This window comes from Chionomys nivalis, chromosome 8, assembly GCF_950005125.1.
Source record: "Chionomys nivalis chromosome 8, mChiNiv1.1, whole genome shotgun sequence".
Taxonomy (NCBI): Eukaryota; Metazoa; Chordata; class Mammalia; order Rodentia; family Cricetidae; genus Chionomys; species Chionomys nivalis.
This window is the reverse complement of record NC_080093.1, coordinates 76,769,483-76,787,748: the sequence shown is the minus strand read 5'-3', so window position 1 is coordinate 76,787,748 and position 18,266 is coordinate 76,769,483. Positions and strand designations below refer to the sequence as shown.

The 18,266-nt window shown below is 44.4% G+C and overlaps 1 protein-coding gene across 1 annotated transcript in view; it reads right to left on the bottom strand.

Annotated features, from left to right (window-relative positions):
- The window catches only part of Dnah3 (dynein axonemal heavy chain 3), a 168,277-nt gene that overhangs the window by 98,286 nt on the left and 51,725 nt on the right, over window positions 1-18,266 (bottom strand). The window contains exons 23-31 of the mRNA XM_057777629.1: window positions 18,069-18,205; window positions 14,462-14,663; window positions 13,388-13,480; window positions 11,826-11,936; window positions 7,877-7,991; window positions 5,086-5,284; window positions 2,813-2,921; window positions 2,505-2,618; window positions 1,621-1,797 (exon numbers count right to left, since the gene is read on the bottom strand). Of these exons, the coding sequence (XP_057633612.1) occupies window positions 1,621-1,797; window positions 2,505-2,618; window positions 2,813-2,921; window positions 5,086-5,284; window positions 7,877-7,991; window positions 11,826-11,936; window positions 13,388-13,480; window positions 14,462-14,663; window positions 18,069-18,205 (1,257 nt within the window). The remainder of the gene's footprint in view (window positions 1-1,620; window positions 1,798-2,504; window positions 2,619-2,812; window positions 2,922-5,085; window positions 5,285-7,876; window positions 7,992-11,825; window positions 11,937-13,387; window positions 13,481-14,461; window positions 14,664-18,068; window positions 18,206-18,266) is intronic.

Below are 18,266 nucleotides of genomic sequence, written 5' to 3'. Positions count from 1 at the left end.
AATGAGAACCTCCAAAGTAACAGACCTCTTCCAACAAGGCCACGCCCATTCCAATAAGGCCACACCTCCTAATAGTGCCACTCCCCCAAGTTGCTGTGGTCAGTGTTCTATCACAGCAAAAGAAAGCAAACAAGGACATCAACCTACAGGGAGGAGCACTTGAAAGATCTTCTTGCCTGTTTTCTACTCTGAGAGCCAAGTGGTCTATCTGAACAAGCTTGCCTGAATACTAATCATAATCTATTTCCAGCAGGTAGATCAATGTGTACTAAAGTTGGTGATGAGGGTGTGGTCATATCTCGCCTATCATTTCTCTCTAAGAGGGTGGAGAAATCACAAAGAAGCAGGCCTAGAAGTCTCTCTCTCTATGGTCGCTCTTTTCAAGCAACTGGGTGGCCGACATTCTTTCTCCATAGAAGACCTAACCATTTTACATCCTTTGGATTTGTGCTTCTATGAAAGCAGCATCCCAAGGCCATCTAGGGGCCATCTTTCCTTGTCTCTCTTTCGTCCTTTTCTGAGGCACTTCCCTTCTTCCACTAGAGACAGGGCCTGTGGATGCTACGGTGTCTGTAGCTCAGGCCAGATCAACAATAGGCGCTGGGTACACAGACTCTTGTTTTTCCTCTGGTGTGTCACAACAGTATGCTTTAGAAAGGAAACGACTTGGGTTGTACTATCAACGAAGAGGGTTGATCAATATGGTTCAACCTAAGTTTGCCAGAGTTCTCTGTATTGAAATTTGGTATCCTCAGCAGAAAAAAAAAAATGACATCTTGAAGTTTGTGGGCAAATGGATAGATCTAGAAAACATCATATTGAGTGAGGTAACCTAGACCCAGAAAGACAAATATCATATATACTCACTCATGAGTGGCTTTTAGACATAAAACAAAAAAAAAGCCTATAATTCAGAATCCCAGAAAAACCTAGACAACAATGAGTACCCTAAAAGAGACATACATGGATCTAATCTACACGGGAAGTAGAAAAAGACAAGATCTCCTGAATAAATTGGGAGCATGGGGACCGTGGGAGAGGGTAGAAGGGGAGGGGAGAAGAAGGGAGGGGAGTGGAGAAAAATATATAGCTCAATAAAAACAATTTAAAAAATATATAAAAAAGAAATTTGGTATTATTTCCTAAATAGATGATCTTCGTTTGACTCTCAATGATTGTCTTTTTGTAGGATATGAAGATTAGATAATTTCATATAACAGTGCTAAATTTTCCATCCTCCCCTGGAAGGAAACAATGTAACAACTCTTTCTTAGCAATAGTAGATTGGAGGTAAGAGGTGACTTGTGCCTTAGCATTCGCCTTTCTCTACCGTGCCTAGCTGACTTCTCTTTATATCAGCTGTCTGACCGCTGTAGATAATCAAAACACGGACTCTTACTATAGTTTCACTGATATTCATTGCCATTCATCTTTATGTATTAATTCTTCCTCACTGTAAGACCTTGTTGGGGAGGTGGTCCCAGATCAAATATTATCTTACACTGAAAATATTAGCTATTCCTACTATTAGGCTAATTATGAGATCTTCAGCAGCACACTCCTCGAAGTTTCTACATTATAAATACATCTATGCTCTATCAAATCAAGGCCAACAGTTACCTTGAGGTTATCCGGCAGCTCAGCCCTGCCAGCATACCCAGGGTTCATGGTGATGAAGACAGCACAGGTTGGGTTCAGTGAGATCTCAGTGCCTTCAAAGATGAACATCTTCAGCTTCCGGATAATGGCTTGTTGGATGCTGAGAATCTGCTGGGCTACCACCGATAATACCTCCACCTGTGGAAGGAATACCCCACTGGGGTGTGCTCTGCCAGCCTGCCTCCTCACTCTGCAAGGACGGACCTCAGCCACCTGAGAACTAGACCTTTATACTCTTAACGATGAGAATAATTTGGGGATTTGGCAAAGAAATGCGTATGTGTGTCCATGTGTATATGTGGTGTCGTGTGTGTGTGTGTGTGTATAAGACATTTCCATAGTACTTTATCTTAGCATGGTGCTTGACACCCAAGAGGCTTTTGCTGTCCACCAGTTCAAATCTCACTGCTTACATTTCTGATTTCCACTCTCTAAATAGATTCAATCATATACGTTTTGTGATGTGTCTTTTTTACCACTATTGTAGACTTCTATCATATTTTGTTTGTTTCATTTTTATTCTTTTTATTGGGTTGCAACCATTTAAGAGGCAAGCTCATCTCTTATTCATCTTTACCCCCATGAACTTATGCAGTTAAAGACATACACTAGCTGCCCACCTAACCTGTGAAGGAGCTAGCGAATGGATGAATACGATCGGGAGGTTGGATGTATTTAAATACACATGTTGTCTCCTTGCAGCTGTTTGTGTTTAATATTTAAGTACCTACTCCATGCAAGGGCCATAGAGAAGATATACAGACTCTATTCTTAAGAGCTGAGAACTCAGAAAAAGACCGCTTCATGTCCAACCCCTTTGTTATATCCCCTAGAAGGAGAGTTACCTCAATCCTATTGAATTCATCAAAACAGGCCCATGCTCCAGCTTGGGCCAGCCCCTTGAAGAACTTCCCCATGGCTTTGTAATCCAAACCATCAGAGCAGTTGAAGACCACACACTGGAAAGAGGGAGGATTCAGGGTAAATTTCCTCATAGCCGAGTAATCAGAACCATAAGCAGGGGCAAGGCTTCTCTCCCATTCTATCGAATGAACTGGGGTTCCACTTTGCCTGTTAGACTAAATTGTCTCGAACTTCTTGCTCTTGGGGTCCAGAGAGAGGTAGGAAGAAAGGGTAGAGATGGGTGCCATACCTGCTTAGCCAAAGCTTTAGCCAGATCTTTGGTGGTCTCTGTCTTGCCTGTCCCTGCTGGACCCTCTGGAGCGCCTCCAAGGTTGAGCTTCAGAGCTCCCATCAGAGTCCTAAGAGGAAAAGCAAAACAAGCCAAACAAAACAGTGTCTCAAATCCTGAGATACAACCCTGGATTTTGTTTATTTTGAATTCTGCAAATAGAGGTCTCCATCAATAATATGATCAATACATCACCATTGTAAAAAATTGGTTTTGTTGAGCCTTGTAATTTCAGAGCCTAGCACAGTGCTTGGTGCATGGCCAAGGCCACCTCAACGCAACTGCCTGAGAGAATGACTGGGCGGATAATGGGATGCTTAGGGGTATCTAAGTGAACCAAATGGTGGAAAATATTCCAGTCCTACATCCCGAAGCTCACCAACACTGATGGAAGGGAGACAAAAAATCCATGTGCCCCATTGGAGTATGCCCTGAGCTTAGGAACCACATTACAGTTCATATCTGCAGAGAGAGAGCAGAGTGCCGGGCAGGCGTTAGAAATGAAGGAGGACACGGGCCCCAAAGCCCTTGGAATGAGTTTTTAGATGGCAGTGACACAGCAACTTGTTATTTTCTGCCCTCGCTTCCACAGCTCTAATTAGATTTCAGGTCAGCTGATGTCATGCATGGTGCACGGGCACATTCGAGTCCCGACTGTTCTTCATGACTGCAGCTAATACTAGTGTGTGGTAGTCAGGGCTTCTGATGAATGAGTAGATTAGAGCTGCTGCCAACACAGGGGGAGCAGTGATGGTCATGTCAGATGACGGACATTTCTTTACTGTCATAATCAACTCTGCCGTGTGTGTCATTTATTATAGCATGCTGAAGTCCTGAAGGCTGTGCAATAGATCGTATTTCCAAAAGGAAATTGCTGGATGATGAGCAGAATAAATCAAAGAGGAATTAAAATCAGAAAATAAGGATTAACAATAAATGGGCAAATGATTTGAATGGACAGTTCTCAAAAGAGGTACAAATGTCAAAGAGGGGGGGTCAGTGCCTTTAGTCATTAAGGAAGTCCAAATTCACTCAAGTCAGAATGACTATCCTCAAAAAAACCGAACGACGAAAGCTGGCAAGGATAAGCGTGGGGAGGTGAGGAATTTAACATTCGCACCCTGTAGGTAGGAAATGTTAAACGTGTGTGGCTGCTCAAGAGGGGCCTCAAACAAACCTGAAAATACCACTACTGTGATTGAGTGATAGCCCTGCTAAGTATACACCAGGAGGGATCAAAGCCAGTGGATCTCAGAGGTGTTTGCACGCTCATGTTTGCTGTGATACTGTTTACAGAGCAAAGTTAGACATCAGCAGATGCGTCCGCCAGTAGATGAATAGATAAAGAAAATGCAGTATATAGAACAGCGGAGAATTTCATTCTGTCTTAAGAATGGAAAATTTGTCGATGGTAGGAAAATAAAAGGAGCTGGAGATTGCCATATTAAACAAAATAAGCCAGATTCAGTTTTCCCCCATGTGTGGAATTCAGATTTGGGAGAGAGAAAGGCATTAAGGTAGTAAAGGTTTCGGGAGAGGAAGTGGAGGTGGGTGGGGAGACAAGACAGGGCACTCACAAATGCAGTGTATTCTGGCCAATGAAAAGAAAACACATGACTGGAAAGATTTAAAGAATCTTAAAGCACAACACTTGGAAATATTTTTACAGTCTAACTTTGTACTAAACAAACTAGAAAAATGTGTATAGTACAATACAGACTCCTAGAAAATCCGAGTATAACATTGTTGGAAAGTCAATGAACCTAATTAATGTTAGGAGTTGTAAGGAAAGGGGCCAAGCACTGTGCTATACAAGAAACTCCTCTCTGCTGGACTTTCTTCAGTGCTGGGGATGGACGGCAGGGTCTTGCCTGCTCGCTAGTCAAATGTTTTCCCTCAGGACCACATGCTTAGCCACATGCATGGTCCTGGGCTCCCCAGATGGCACACTGAACTTTGCTATTGCTGAGCTTTTCCCTTAGCAACATGTGACTGTCTTACTCATACACCAGTGCTCTGCTAACTGGTTCCGGTGTATTTGTCCATACTGGGATTCCCACTAGGTTCCCATTCCCAGCCAATTCTATTTGTAGTTGGTGCTGACAACTAAGGGCAATCTTCTGAAATGTGAAATTGAAACGTAGAGGGTAAGGAACCCAACACTGTGACCTGCCCAGTGCCTTTCCCTCCTACGTTCTCTTCCCATTCTCTCAACGCGGGGCTCCAGAGCTCACCTGTAGCAGCGGTCTGTGAGAGGGGTGATCACCAGGCGGGGGGAGTTGCCCAGGTACTCATAGCCATACAAGGCTTCTGTGGTTATCATCTGCACATGAACGTCCTTTGCCTGCCAGTAGTACCGCAGCTGTGAAATCCACTGGAAGTCATTTAGACTGGTGATCTTATCCTGTGCCAGCTTGGCCACCACATCACGGGCTAAGGGGACACCATGCAGAGACACACGCACACAGAGGTGTCAGAACTGCCCATCCTTTCAGACTCCTCAGGCAGAAGAGAATGCTATCCAGGTCCTCAGATCCTACGCTATCTCAGGTTCTGGCATCTTCCTGGTCTACTTCCAGTCTGCAGGCAGCAGGAGCTTTCACAAGCTGGAGTTTGCTTTTTCCTAGGGGCAAGGAAGACTGTGCTGCCTTCTGTCAGGAAGTAGAGCAGAGGTCCTGAATGTGCACCCTGAAATCAGGTGGCCTGGTGTAGGGTACCGACTGTCAGCTTGACAGAGTCTAGGGTCTCTAAAGAGACAAGCTTCTGGGGATGCCTAAAAGGAATGTCTAGATTAGGTTAATTGAAAGGGGAAGTGCTGTAGAATATTATTTTAAGGTGTGTTACTTTTGTTTACACTCTGGAACATTTGTTTAAGTATGCAGACTGTTTGATTAAATAAAATTCACCTGCGGTCAGGATGTTGCCTCAGCTACTTAACTGACAGGAAGTCGTAGGGAGGAGCCAGGTGGAGAAGGGTTTATGAAAGTGGCGAGGAGCAGCGTGAGAATTTCTGGGGAGACTTGAGGTGATTTGAGTGAGCTGCTTGCTATTCAGCCTCTCTGGGGAGCAGGAGTTTACCTCAACCTTTGAATCTTTAGTTCTTTAGCGGGACAGAGACTTAGATAATTTCCTGTTGTATCTTTGAAAGAGTCGGTGCCTGAGGGAACAGAATTTCTTCAGGCAGCAGCTCTTGGAGCCAAACTGCCATTGGTAGTGGCGGAATTTCAGTTGCTGACGAGGATAGCCATAACATAAAAGAAAGAAAGCAACAGGGAAGACCCACACTAAACATGAGGGGCACCATTCCTTGGGATGGGCTCTATCCTGGACTGCATAAAAAGACCACTAGCTGAGCACCGGTGTTTGCTGCTCTCTGCTTCCTGGCTGTGGATGTGACTATTTGGCCCATATTTCTGCTGCTGTACTGTCCCCACCATGGTGGTCTGAACCCTCAAACTGTTAGTCAGCATAAACACTTCCATCTTCAGTTGCTTTGGCCAGATATTTTGTTGCAAAAGCAAAGAAAATAACCGATACACTTGGGTTCAAATTTTGGTTCCACCATGAACTAGCTTTGTAATTTTGGGACAGTTACTCAAACGTCTCTGTCTCTTGGTTGAGCAATCTGGAAGAGGGAGTATCTTATATCACCTGGAATAGGTAGGAGGACTCAAAGTAAATACACTGTGTGTACGGATACACAATGGGGGGGGGCAGAACCAGAGAGAACTCTCCAACATACAAAATATTATAGAAATATTACTTCATGTTACTATTCTGAAATTCATGTGGACGAGGGTGGGGCTGACCTAGAGACTTTGCAAGATAGTCACCCTGAGTGTTCACACATTCTCAATATGACCTTTTGGGCCCCATTTCAGGCTTCTAGGATACCCTAGGACATTGGCATCATTTTGACCTGAGATGGCACGAAAAAGTATCTCACAAATTCATGGGTAGAGGTGTTTTTACTTCCAGCCTCAGGAAGTAGCTGGGCAATACATTTATTGGCATCCTTTCTTCCTCTCATAGGATTTTGAAGCTAAGTTACTGACAGTGATGATTTCTGAAGTCGAAGGGTGGATATGAGCTTGTAGGAATCGTTAACTGGCTCGTAGGTGCTCATGGGATGAGAGCTGTTGAGATCTCTGAGTGGACTCTTACAGGTTTGCATGAGGGACCGCGTAGGAGTTGTCCTCACTGAGCAGTGTGCGTACAAGCGCATGTATGTGCATGCATACATGTGTGTTTGTGAACCTAGCCACTCTGGGCGATAATCATGCCTGCACTCATCACCCCCTTCAGGTGGGTGTGTGGCCATGTGAGGAACAGAACCTCCCCCCCCCTCCCCTTCCTGATCTCTCTGCCTGGTCAGACTGAAGTGAGCACCAGTCCTAAGGGAATGGATGTTGTGACACACTAGTAAGCTGCTCCATGAGCAAAAAAGACCTCGTTCCCAGGCAACCAGCCTAGTCCAGCCCCAGTTTCCTTGGTGATGATGAAGTAAGGGTGTGGAGGTGGTTTGTTTTCCATAAAGACCCCAATTCTTCCTCCTTGTCCTCCTCCTTTGTTTTCTTTTGTTTAAAGAGGAGCGGAAGGCGTTGTCTCTCACTACCTCTCCCTGCACAGCTGCCAATTTCCAGCCCCTTGGGTTTGGAAGCAGACACAGAGAAGCGCCTTTGCCACTTCCAAATGCAGTGTCTCCCAGCAAGTTATCTCTTTTTCTAACCACGGGCTCTTAGCCTGGGAAATGTTTGTGCAAATGAGAAAATGTAAACATGTGGCACAAAGCTCAGCACCTGGTGAAAATTCAGCATCATCAGCCATGCTAACAAGGAGGCCATCATTCACCCAGCTGGTGCCTCTGCTTAGCGAGTCGCTGAGATGGGAGGGGCTCTGGCACTGGGTTCTCAGTCCTCTCAGACGGACCGGGAAGCCCTGAGGCATCCCATTCAGGAGACTCAAATGCATACCTAGCCAGCTGCCTTTCCTGGACCGAGCGACACCAAGAGTCTGTACTCTTACCGTGGACATCGATGACGGTGAGGGCCCCGAGAGTGAGCCTCGCCCCGCTGCTCAGTTTCCCGCGCACCAGCTCGACAATCTCTGCGATCTGGTCATTGCTCTTCTTCAGAAAGTCCTGGCCGGGCCACCGGAAGAAACATGTAGTCAAAGTGGATTCTCCTCCAGCGGTTCCCATCTTGAGGGCTGGCATCCAAAGGTCCAAGCCAGACCTGGATGTCTCCCCTCAAACCATCCTTTTCCTCACCCCATACATTAACCTCAAGATGAATCTTCTAATTAAAAGAGGCCAAGTACCCTGTTTTATTTTATAACAGTGTTGGAAAGACAAAGCTTTCGGGGCAGACATGCACAATTGTGAATGCTTAGAGTAAGGACAGTCTCACTGTGAGGTGGGAAGGCATTTTGGGTGATGAAGCGCTGTTCCTCGTTTTGCACGTGACTGTGCTTTCATAATTGTATGCACTTGTCAAAACACAGAACGGTGTGCTAAAATGGGTGAGTTTTCCTATACGTGGAGTGTACAGTAGTCCCAAATTAGCAAAAGAAACTTTCTCAGATAAAGGAGACACAGGAAACAGGACAAGCTGGACATATGAGTGGGACATTCATCTTTACCTATGACTCACAGCCCCTGGGAGACTGAGGCAGGAGGGGAATAGCCTGGGCTACATAGGAAGACATTACTTCACTTACACAAAGGTGAAGAGGAGAAAAAAATGCAGCATGTAACCCTGGACAGAGTCTTGGCTTAGGAAAAGGTTAGACCTTTAACAGGGCAACAATTCAATTGGCAAAGTTAAAAGGTCTATACAGTAATAGATCATTATTGATTTCCTGATTTGGATTATTATATTTTGGTTCTCTATGATGTTCACATCTGAGGATCTAGATAAAAGGTATATGAAAATTCCTTGTTTTATTTTTGTGATATTATATATAAGCCTTGTATTCAAAATGAAGAGGTTAAAAAATAAAAAAAAAATTTTGAGGCAGGGTCACTCTGTGTATCCCTGGCTGTCCTGGAACTCACTCTGCAGACCATTAAAAATCAATTTTAAAAAGAAATATGAGGAAGTGAGACCACTTGAGATCAGCTTCCACCATGTCAATTTTCTCGCATTGTGCTTTGGAGCCCGTCGAGCCTCCAGGTGTGTGAAATTCATAAGGCTGCAACTAAGCCAGAAAGCTCCCCTGAGGGTTGAGATCAAGTGTGAGAAGCATGGGCACAATGTCTGATATGAATAAGGCACCCCACAAGTGGTGGTGCTATTCTTAGTTATAATGTGCCCAGCATGTAGAAATAAAGAGGCCCCTACTGCTTCCACTATCCATGAACTGCTGTCTGAAAAGTCCTTGGAGATGGAGACGCCCCACGGTGCTCTGGAACTCCCCTGCCCGCCGTAGAGCTGCTGTTCTCCAAGCCAGACAACAGGCTCACGTCAAAAATCTGAGACTCCTTGCTGCTTGTTAGATGGGTTAGTAACGGATTCAAGACAGAGTCGGCCTTTTTTCCAGAGAGGTGACAAAGCATCCTCAGGCTTACACAGTGCCAATGGCATCGCACCAACTTACTATCCGGCCTTTTATCAATATGTTAAGTAATTACATTCCCGCATGTTAAACTGAATTATATTATTACTGGATTTTTATGTAAATCATATAGTCTTAATCTGGAATTTGTACATAGCTCAAGATAGAATTGCAATCTATAATATTCAGAGTTGAGGCAGTGGAAGGATTTGGGGGAAACAAAGCTAATCAGTTCATTTATCATTCAACATTGCTGTAAATGACAATGTATACAGATGTCCTGTCCAGATAAACCTGTCAAAACTTAAATTTCCACTGTTTTTGGGTGGACTGATACTGCAAACATTAAAATCATGTTTAAAGGTTGCTGCAGTGCACCACGCCTTCCATCCTAGTCTCTTGTGCTTTTCATCCTCAGAGCTGTGCACATTTAATTCCTCTCTGGAACAAGCTTCCTTGTCTTTTTTACTTGGCCAGTTGTCATTCATAGCTTAAGTCTCTCTTAGACAATAATTTTGCAGGAAATCATCCCCAACCCTAGCCCCTCTCTCAGATTCCCTCTTTCTTCCCACGCCTCTTGTATCTCTCTTCCTTCTTTGTTACAGTTTTAAGCCAGTGCCTTTATAGCCCCCTTACTAGACTGATTCGGAATCCACGGGAACAGTGACAGTATAATTACCTTATTTACCTCTAGTGACTTTTTCCTAGTAGCAATCTCAGCACAAAGCAAACACTAAGCAGCATTTATGAAATGAATAATGAATGGGTACATGGGCAGATGGGTGGAGAGATTGAGGAATGGACAGCTGAAGTAATTTTGGACATTATGTGGGTAGATGTATGGATGAACGGATGGAGAGAGGGCTGGAGGAACACATAGGTAAATGGGTGGTGTGTAGATGGAAAATGGAGGGAGGGAGAGAGGAAGGGATGGATAGAAGGATAAATGGATGATAGATAAATGGATGGATGGATAGATAGGCAGAAGGATAAATAGACAGTAGGCAGATGGATGGATGAAGGAATGAAGAAGTGGATAAATGGAGACATAAATGGGTAGGAAGATAGATATTTTGTGACAGCACCTGATTCCTGTAGAAGACCATCCAGTGTGTGCGTGCGTACGTGTGCAAGTGTGTGCGTGTACGTGTGTGTGTGTGTGTGTGTGTGTGTGCATTGTGATGAGAAACTTCCTCTCTGTCTCCTGTCTACGGGTTAAAAAGAAACAAATCGGAGCATAGGCACGCAGCTATGAAAGTCAGACATTTTTTATTTCTGAAGTTTGCAATGATGTCATGAATGAAACTTTCATCCATGTATTAGGTGTTAGTCACATTGATTTCCATACATTTTATCTTTGGGTAGGTACCAATTTCTTAATTTTGATATATAAGCAAATCATAGTAATTTAAAATGTTTTGGCCCATAGCCAAGATTCCATAGGCAAATCTCAGGTGTCCAGTGAGGTAATCAAGAGAATTATCTATGGCTAGGGATGGAGTTGTTACTCATTCACTGAGCATATGTTTAGTGAACACCTACTATGTGCTCAACACTGCATGAAACCACATAACTGGAAAGAGAACAAACACAGCCTCTTCCTTATTGAGTTCACAGCTTAGTATCGAAGCACTGGCTGGTTCATTCGCATCTGTTAATCTTCCCATCACACCCTGACTCAATGTGACAATTCCTTGAATTTTACAGATGACTGACACTTGGATTAGTAGGTTGCTCGTGGTCACACAATCAACAAGTAAATGTGTTGGGATGAGATGTCATGTCCACCTGGTCTCGTGCTCTGAAGCCTTGGCATCAGCTGGAAATGCAGGTTTGGGTCTGAGTATATGGAAGTATACCAGGTCTCTCAGAGAAAGCAGAAAGGAGAGCTGGGGACGGGGGACTTGGTTGGAATTGAGGCTGGAAAGAAGGGGACAGTAGCAGAAAGAAAGAGGCAAACATGGCCTCCTGTCCTCAGGAGGAGAATTGTTGGAAAGTCTCCCAGGTAACCCTTGCAAGCAAGAGCTGGTTGCACTTAGCATCTTGCCACTAAAATTTCTACATAGGAAAACCTGCGCCGTTAGCAGTATGCTCCAAAGAGATCCCCAGATCCAGATTTCCCACTTCACTGTCTCCATGACAACTCTGACTTCCACAATCCCTGTTCTAAATGACCCAAATGACTCCTCTATCCTATCTCATGTTGGCTCTCCTCTGTAAGTTTTAAGGTGTGCTCGCCGGGCGGTGGTGGCGCACGCCTTTAATCCCAGCACTCGGGAGGCAGAGGCAGGCGGATCTCTGTGAGTTCGAGGCCAGCCTGGTTTATAAGAGCTAGTTCCAGGACAGGCTCCAAAGCTACAGAGAAACCAAAAAAAAAAAAAAAAAAAAAAAAAAAAAGTTTTCAGGTGTGCTCACTTACCGGCAGGGTGTCTTCAACTAGGGCTTCAGACACCTCCTTGGTCCAAAAGATGGAGGAGACACAGATAACTACCTGACCAGGCCACTGCAAGACCCAGGCGTTACGAGGGACCTGGGAAGGAGCAGTGGTGTTGACTGTAGAATCGGTTCTTCATGTGCGATTTAAATTGACTTCTACAACTACTCCCTACCCTGCCCACACACTTCATCCTAATAGTAAAACAAAAATCCCCCTGTATCATCCTAGAACTCACCGTGTAGACCAGGCTGGCCTCAAATCTACAGAACTTTGCCTGCTTCTGCCACCAGAATACTGGGATTAAAGGTGTGTACCACTCATGCCAGGCTTGGGATTAGTGATTTATGTCTTTGTCCCTCAAGGTTGTGCAAAAGGAAATCAAAACAATTTCAACTCTGCATGATTTTATCACTCCAAGACTTTTTTTTTTTTTTTTTTTTTTTTTTTTTTTTTTTTTTTTTTTAATGTGACCAAGGTAGTGTTTGGACAGCACTCAATCCTCACCTTTTAATGGCTGTGTTATGTCGTGGTGCTGGGGCATGCTTTCCCCTAGCTTTTGTTTCCTAAACTTAAGATCAGGGTGCAGCCTGGCTTGGTGGTGCAAGCCTGTAATCCCAGTTTAGGGGAGTCAGAGGCAGGAGGATGGGAAGTTCAAGGGTGTCCTTGGCTGCATAGTGAGTTTGAGGCCAGCCTGGGCTCCATGGGACCTTGTGGATTAAGTCTGCTTGAAGTTGTACATAGTTTTATCATGTTTATCATTTATATCTTGTCTATGATGCTTTTGTGCTGTGGGGTAGAGTTAGGTACTGCAGCCAGAGTCTGGCTCACAGAGGTGGGGGTGTTCGCTTGGCCTTTCATAGAAAAAGTGCAGACTCCTGAGAGCTAACCTCACACTGGCAGCTCTCGCTCTGTGACTAGGGATTTATCAGGGACAATGGAATTTAGATTTTGAAATCTGCCATGTGGGACAGCCAGGCTGGTCTTGAGAACCTTTGTGTAAAGGCGTTAGGTGCACATGTTTGTTTGATAGACGGAGTCTTACCATGGGGTTGGGCCTGGAAGTAAGGCACACACTTAAAGAGGGAACAAAACTCAGACACGGCTAACAGGAGCCTGGCTGGAGGCTGGCGGCTGAAGATTTGTCACAATAGGTTATTTTTTTCTTAGGCTTTGGGTCATACTTAATGGAAATTAAGGCTTTTGGGGGCTTAGAATGTCACTCACAGGTGATCCAAGTGAATGCCCACCTGGAAGGGGAACTAAATGGAGCCATCAGTCCCACTGACAGAAAACAAAGCCTCTACTCCCATCCCACCCCCATCACCTAGGTAACTCTTCTCTTCCATACCTGCTTCAACCAGCTAACTCCACCAGGAAAATGCTCACTGTCCTCAGATTCACAGATCAAAGGTCCCAGAGAGGTTCAGAGAAGTAGGTTTCCGGAGTACAGTCAAGGTCCAGGTGAACTGGCCCATCCAGACCACTCCCCCAAGCTTTCTCTCCAGTCCCAAAGCCCTGGTATAGGTACACTAGTTCCTGTTTACCTCAGCGTATGCTTCAATCCCATTTCCGATAACTTGCCGCATGCTGGCCAGCATCACCTGCTCCACCTGCTGCAGCCACTTTTCCACCATGCCCTGAGTGGAGACAGAAACAGCAGGAGGCACCAACTGTCAATCAAAGCTGGACAGAGACCGTGGGAGGAGCCCAGATCTCTCTTTGGAGCAGGCTTGGGGGATTGCTGCCTTTTTAAGCCAATATTCTTGGACTAATTGCTTTATGCTTATTAATAGCTATCTAGTGAGTGTGTCTCCTCTAAGTTCATGTCATCTCCTCAAGCCAGCAGCTTCTCAGGAGGCAAATGAAATCCTTATTTTAATAAATTTCTCCTTTTTTATATTTTATTTTAAAGTTATGTGTATGCATACGTGTGTATGCATGAGTATGTACCTGTGAGTGCAAACGCCTGCGGGGACCAGAGACCTGACACCCCTTGGAACTGGAGCTACAGACAGTTGTGAGCCAACTGACAGGGACGCTAGGCACTGAGATTGGGTCCTCTGCAAGAACAGTATTACCTCTTCGGGAGCTGCTCTTTCCCGCAGGACTGGCAATCACTTAAATTTCACTCCTTATCAAATGGCTTGGAGTAGCAGCACTGGCTGTCATCTACCACCCAGGAAGATGAAGTTTAAGGTGAGGCAGGCCTAAATAGCGAGACCCTGCATCCCCCCCCCCCAAAGAGTGTACATCTGAAAAGACAGGTTAGGTGGTGTGAGATTTCTCATCAATTCTCTGTTTTCTATGAGTGGGTCATTGTTTACCTGGGCTCTGAAAGCGTCACCAGATCACCTGGAATCTGATTCGTGCTACTGCATCCATCATCTTTAGTCAAAGTCTTTCCAGTTTTATATGACCCGTGGCCTCCAGTATAATCCCCATCTTAGAGATGGGTGAACTGAGGCCCAGAAAGATGGAGTAACTATTAAAAATGATTTAGTTGGTAAGTATTGGAACCCAAATGTTCTACACCACAAACTAGCCCAGGGAACACCCCCCATCTCCAGTGTGCTCCACTGTGAAGAAAGGAGCGCCCCTCAAACACACAAGGGGTTTACTTTGGCTTTTGCCGGGTAGATTGTCTGTATGAATGGGACAGTTTCTTTCTCTGAGCTGATCATGCCCTTGATTTCCAGGTTGTCTGTGAACTCCAGCTTGGCGATTCCTTCAAAGCACTTCTTCAAGTGTGGCTGCACCCGGAGTGGGTCCTTTGTCTCCGACAAGATCTCCAGAAGCTCATCGTTTGACAGGAAGAAGAACCTAGTTCAGAGTAAAGAGAATATTGTCACAAGAGGCTCTTTTGAGGGTTCACATTTCCAACAAGGGGATGCTCCTAGTCGGTGGATCCTCCCAGGTGATTGCCAGCTGCATCTCAAGGTCTTTCCTGGGCCTGGCTCCTCTCCTCCATCACCCATCTGGTCTAGGAAAGATCACTTTGACTCAGAGAGCAAGAGAAAGAGCAGGAGTAGGCATGCATGAGCTCATCACTGCGAGGACGGGAATGATTGGTTGGTCTCAGCACCGCTTGCTCTTCAGGATCACCTGGGAAGCTCCTAAGAATTCCAATGCTGAGGTCCAAACACCCAGAGGGTCCCTTGTATCTGATGTCTGCTAAGGTCTGGGGAAATCTTTAATGTCTTAAATTCTGACTGACCCTAGCACGCAGTCAGTGTCAAGAACCTCTAGATAAGAGGAGATTGTCTTCCTTATCTCTAGATATGCCAGAAAAAGTTAAAGGTAGAAATGAAAACATGTGTGAAGTACATTATATACTTGCACAAACATGCCCTTATGTAATCCAGCACAGCAGACAGAAATAGTGTGTTTGTAATGAACTGATATGCAGCTAGAGACCTCTTGTTAAGTGGAGGTGGTAGCCCCTTCCCCACTTGCTCAGGCTCTAAAGATGCAAAACAAACCTCCAAAACCAAATGTTGTTCAGCCTCTTTTATGAACCTGAGACTGAAAATTCTATAAAGAAAGGGTCCATGGGATTATGATCTTACTTAGTATGATGGATTACAAGTTGTCCATAGTGTTTAGTGAAGACCATGGTGCCAGCCCAAGCTAAGGGGAACAATTGATGTTGGCATCTCTTGATCCTAGGCCATTTCTCTGTCTTGCTTTGGCTGGCAGAATCTAGTGAACACAAATGTGTTCAATGTCCAAGCCTTAAACATCAGGAGACCTTATCATTGGCACTCTTGATGCTCCTGTGACCTTGTGAACAAACCTAGGCTAACCTTCCTAGTGCCCAGAAGCAGGAATCCAACCACCAGGCAAAGGATTAGGACCAACTGCCAGTGACTGTTAGTCACATTGAGTGAGCTCCCAACAGAAGCACTGTTTAGTTAAGCCCAGCCCAGTGTGCCATACCATACAACTGTGAGCTAAATCAATGGCTGTTGTTTTATGCCTCTAAATTTTGGAGTGTTTGTTACATAGCAAAACAAACTGCTATACTATGCACGGTATGAGAAGGTAGGAAGGGTTCAGTAACTCCTTTTAGGCTGACTGAATGATCAGAACCTAACGAGGATGTCAGTTCCTACCATTTCTAAGTAATACTCAGTTGGGTGATTGATCTCTATTATGTGCAAGGCCCAAAGACAGAGTAACAATGTAAAATCATTTAGCTTTCTGTATTTTTAAGGTAAAACTGGTTCACATGACTATCACCAACAGTTCAAAGTATTCAGTAAAAGTGATTGATTTTATTTTACAAAAAAATGCATCAACTCTTGAGATGTTTCCGTGAGTGGTAATGTGTGTTTAACTCAGGTAGGAATGTATCTCAAAGATATTAAATATTTGAGTATTGTATCAAGACTCCTTGGGTTTGAATTGCAGCTTGGACATCTATCAGTTTTGTCTTTCCTGGGGGGGAAAATCATTGTTTTCTCACTTAGAAAATCAAGATAATCATAATGATCCCATTGTTATAGGATTATTCTAAAGATTACCTAAGTATGAATCACTTAGTGTGGCGTCCTGGCACAAGATATAACTGCTGTATTAGTGTTGGCTATCACTGTTCTTACTAGGAATGGCAGCAAAAGGCTGAAACTAAAGGCCTTGAGGCTGAAGAGACGGTTCAGTGATTAAGAGTGTGCTCTGCTCTTGCAGAGGACTTGGCTTCTGGCAATTGCCTATATAGTTCCATCTCCAGGGGATCCAGCGCCCTCTTCTGGCCACTGTGGACACCTGCACTCATGGGCATGCTCCCACACATGACACACAGAAAGAAAATAAAAATATTTTTAAAAGCCCAAACCTCAGGAGGTTTCCAGAGTTTAATCTCTTCCCAATGGTGTGCTTCCAAGTTAACGTTTCTTCTACTGTTTGTGTTTGTCTGTGTTGTCTAAAGGAGGAGCCACTGACCACAAGTAGTTCTTTATGTTAAAAAAATAGTATTAAATAAATTAAAACTCCACTTTCTGAGACATTTTAAAATGTTCAGTGGTGGTCTGGAGAGATGGCTCAGCAGCTAAGAGCATTGGCTACTCTTCCGAATTCAATTTGATTTCCAGTAGCCACATGAATGCTCGCAACTGTACCAGGGGATCTGACACCCTCTTCTGGACTCCTTGGGCAACAGGCATGCAAGGGGTGCACAGACATTCATGCAGGCCAAACACCCGTGCACATAAAATAAAAGTAAAAATAACACACAATGGTCTCAAATGGCTATTGACTATAAAACAGAGAAAATAAAGAATATGAGAAAAGAGTTATCAGAGAACACTGTGCTGAGCAGATACCAAGGGAATTTCTCCCACAGATAAACCAAAGCTTCGCCAGTGTAACTGTGAAACCCTATCTGTTTTTCTTGTTGGAGAGTGGAGAACTAAACTTCGTGTCCAGCCACATTACAGTTTCTCATCGATGCCTTTTGAGGTAGAATCTCATGTAGCCCTAGTTGGCCTTCAACTTTGTAGCTGAGAAATGACCTTGAACTCTTGGTTTTTTTTCCTGCCTCTGCCTACCAAGTACTGGGATTCTAGGCATGCAAACCTACAGCCTATTGAGTTAAATGACATGGAGTGACTGGCCACAGTGAACCTGGCATGGATAGACGTGCAGGAATGAGATCCCTTGGAACTAGCCCTCTAAAACCATGTTGACTTTTACATAAAGCATTAACTTTTGTGGAAAAAAGATAAATATTTATGAAAATTACTGTACCAGGAGCTATAAATGTTAATGCTCAAAAAATTAGCTGACGTTTCTCAAACACTTCAGCTCACTGACCTGCACAGAAAATTGAAAGAACTAAGAGTCATTTGTGTTCTCCTATCTCAATTTCATCCCGAGAGCCCGAGTCTCAGACAGATCTGCTGAAGGTCTTCCAGGGAATGAATAGAAAATCTTGGATCTCAAGAGATATCTCTTTAGCTCTAAACACTAGGCCTTAATCATAACTATTATGCCCTTTCCTGGACAGAAACAACAATATTGACTGGCCTAAGTGAAGATGTAACCCTACAGAATCCATTCAGCTTCACTCTAGATGATGGCTAAGGAGACATGTTCATTCCTAGATGCCATCTCTTGGGAAACAGGGAAGCAGGAATGGAATTTAATTCAAATCTAACATGAAAAATGTAATTCCATCTACATATGGCCTCGGAGGGCAGGCCCCAATGAAAGAACAATCCTGCATACCTGGGGAAAAAGAGTCTCTTCTTTTCCAGGTAGTTATTCAACCCCCGCTGGATGTCTTCCAATAGAAGATTGGCCTCCTGAAGCTTCTCAGTCATTCTTGGCTGGTCAGCTGCCACCAGGACCCTGGTGTCTTTCACCTGGGTTACACACACACACACACACACACACACACACGAGAATCACTATGCATACTCAGAG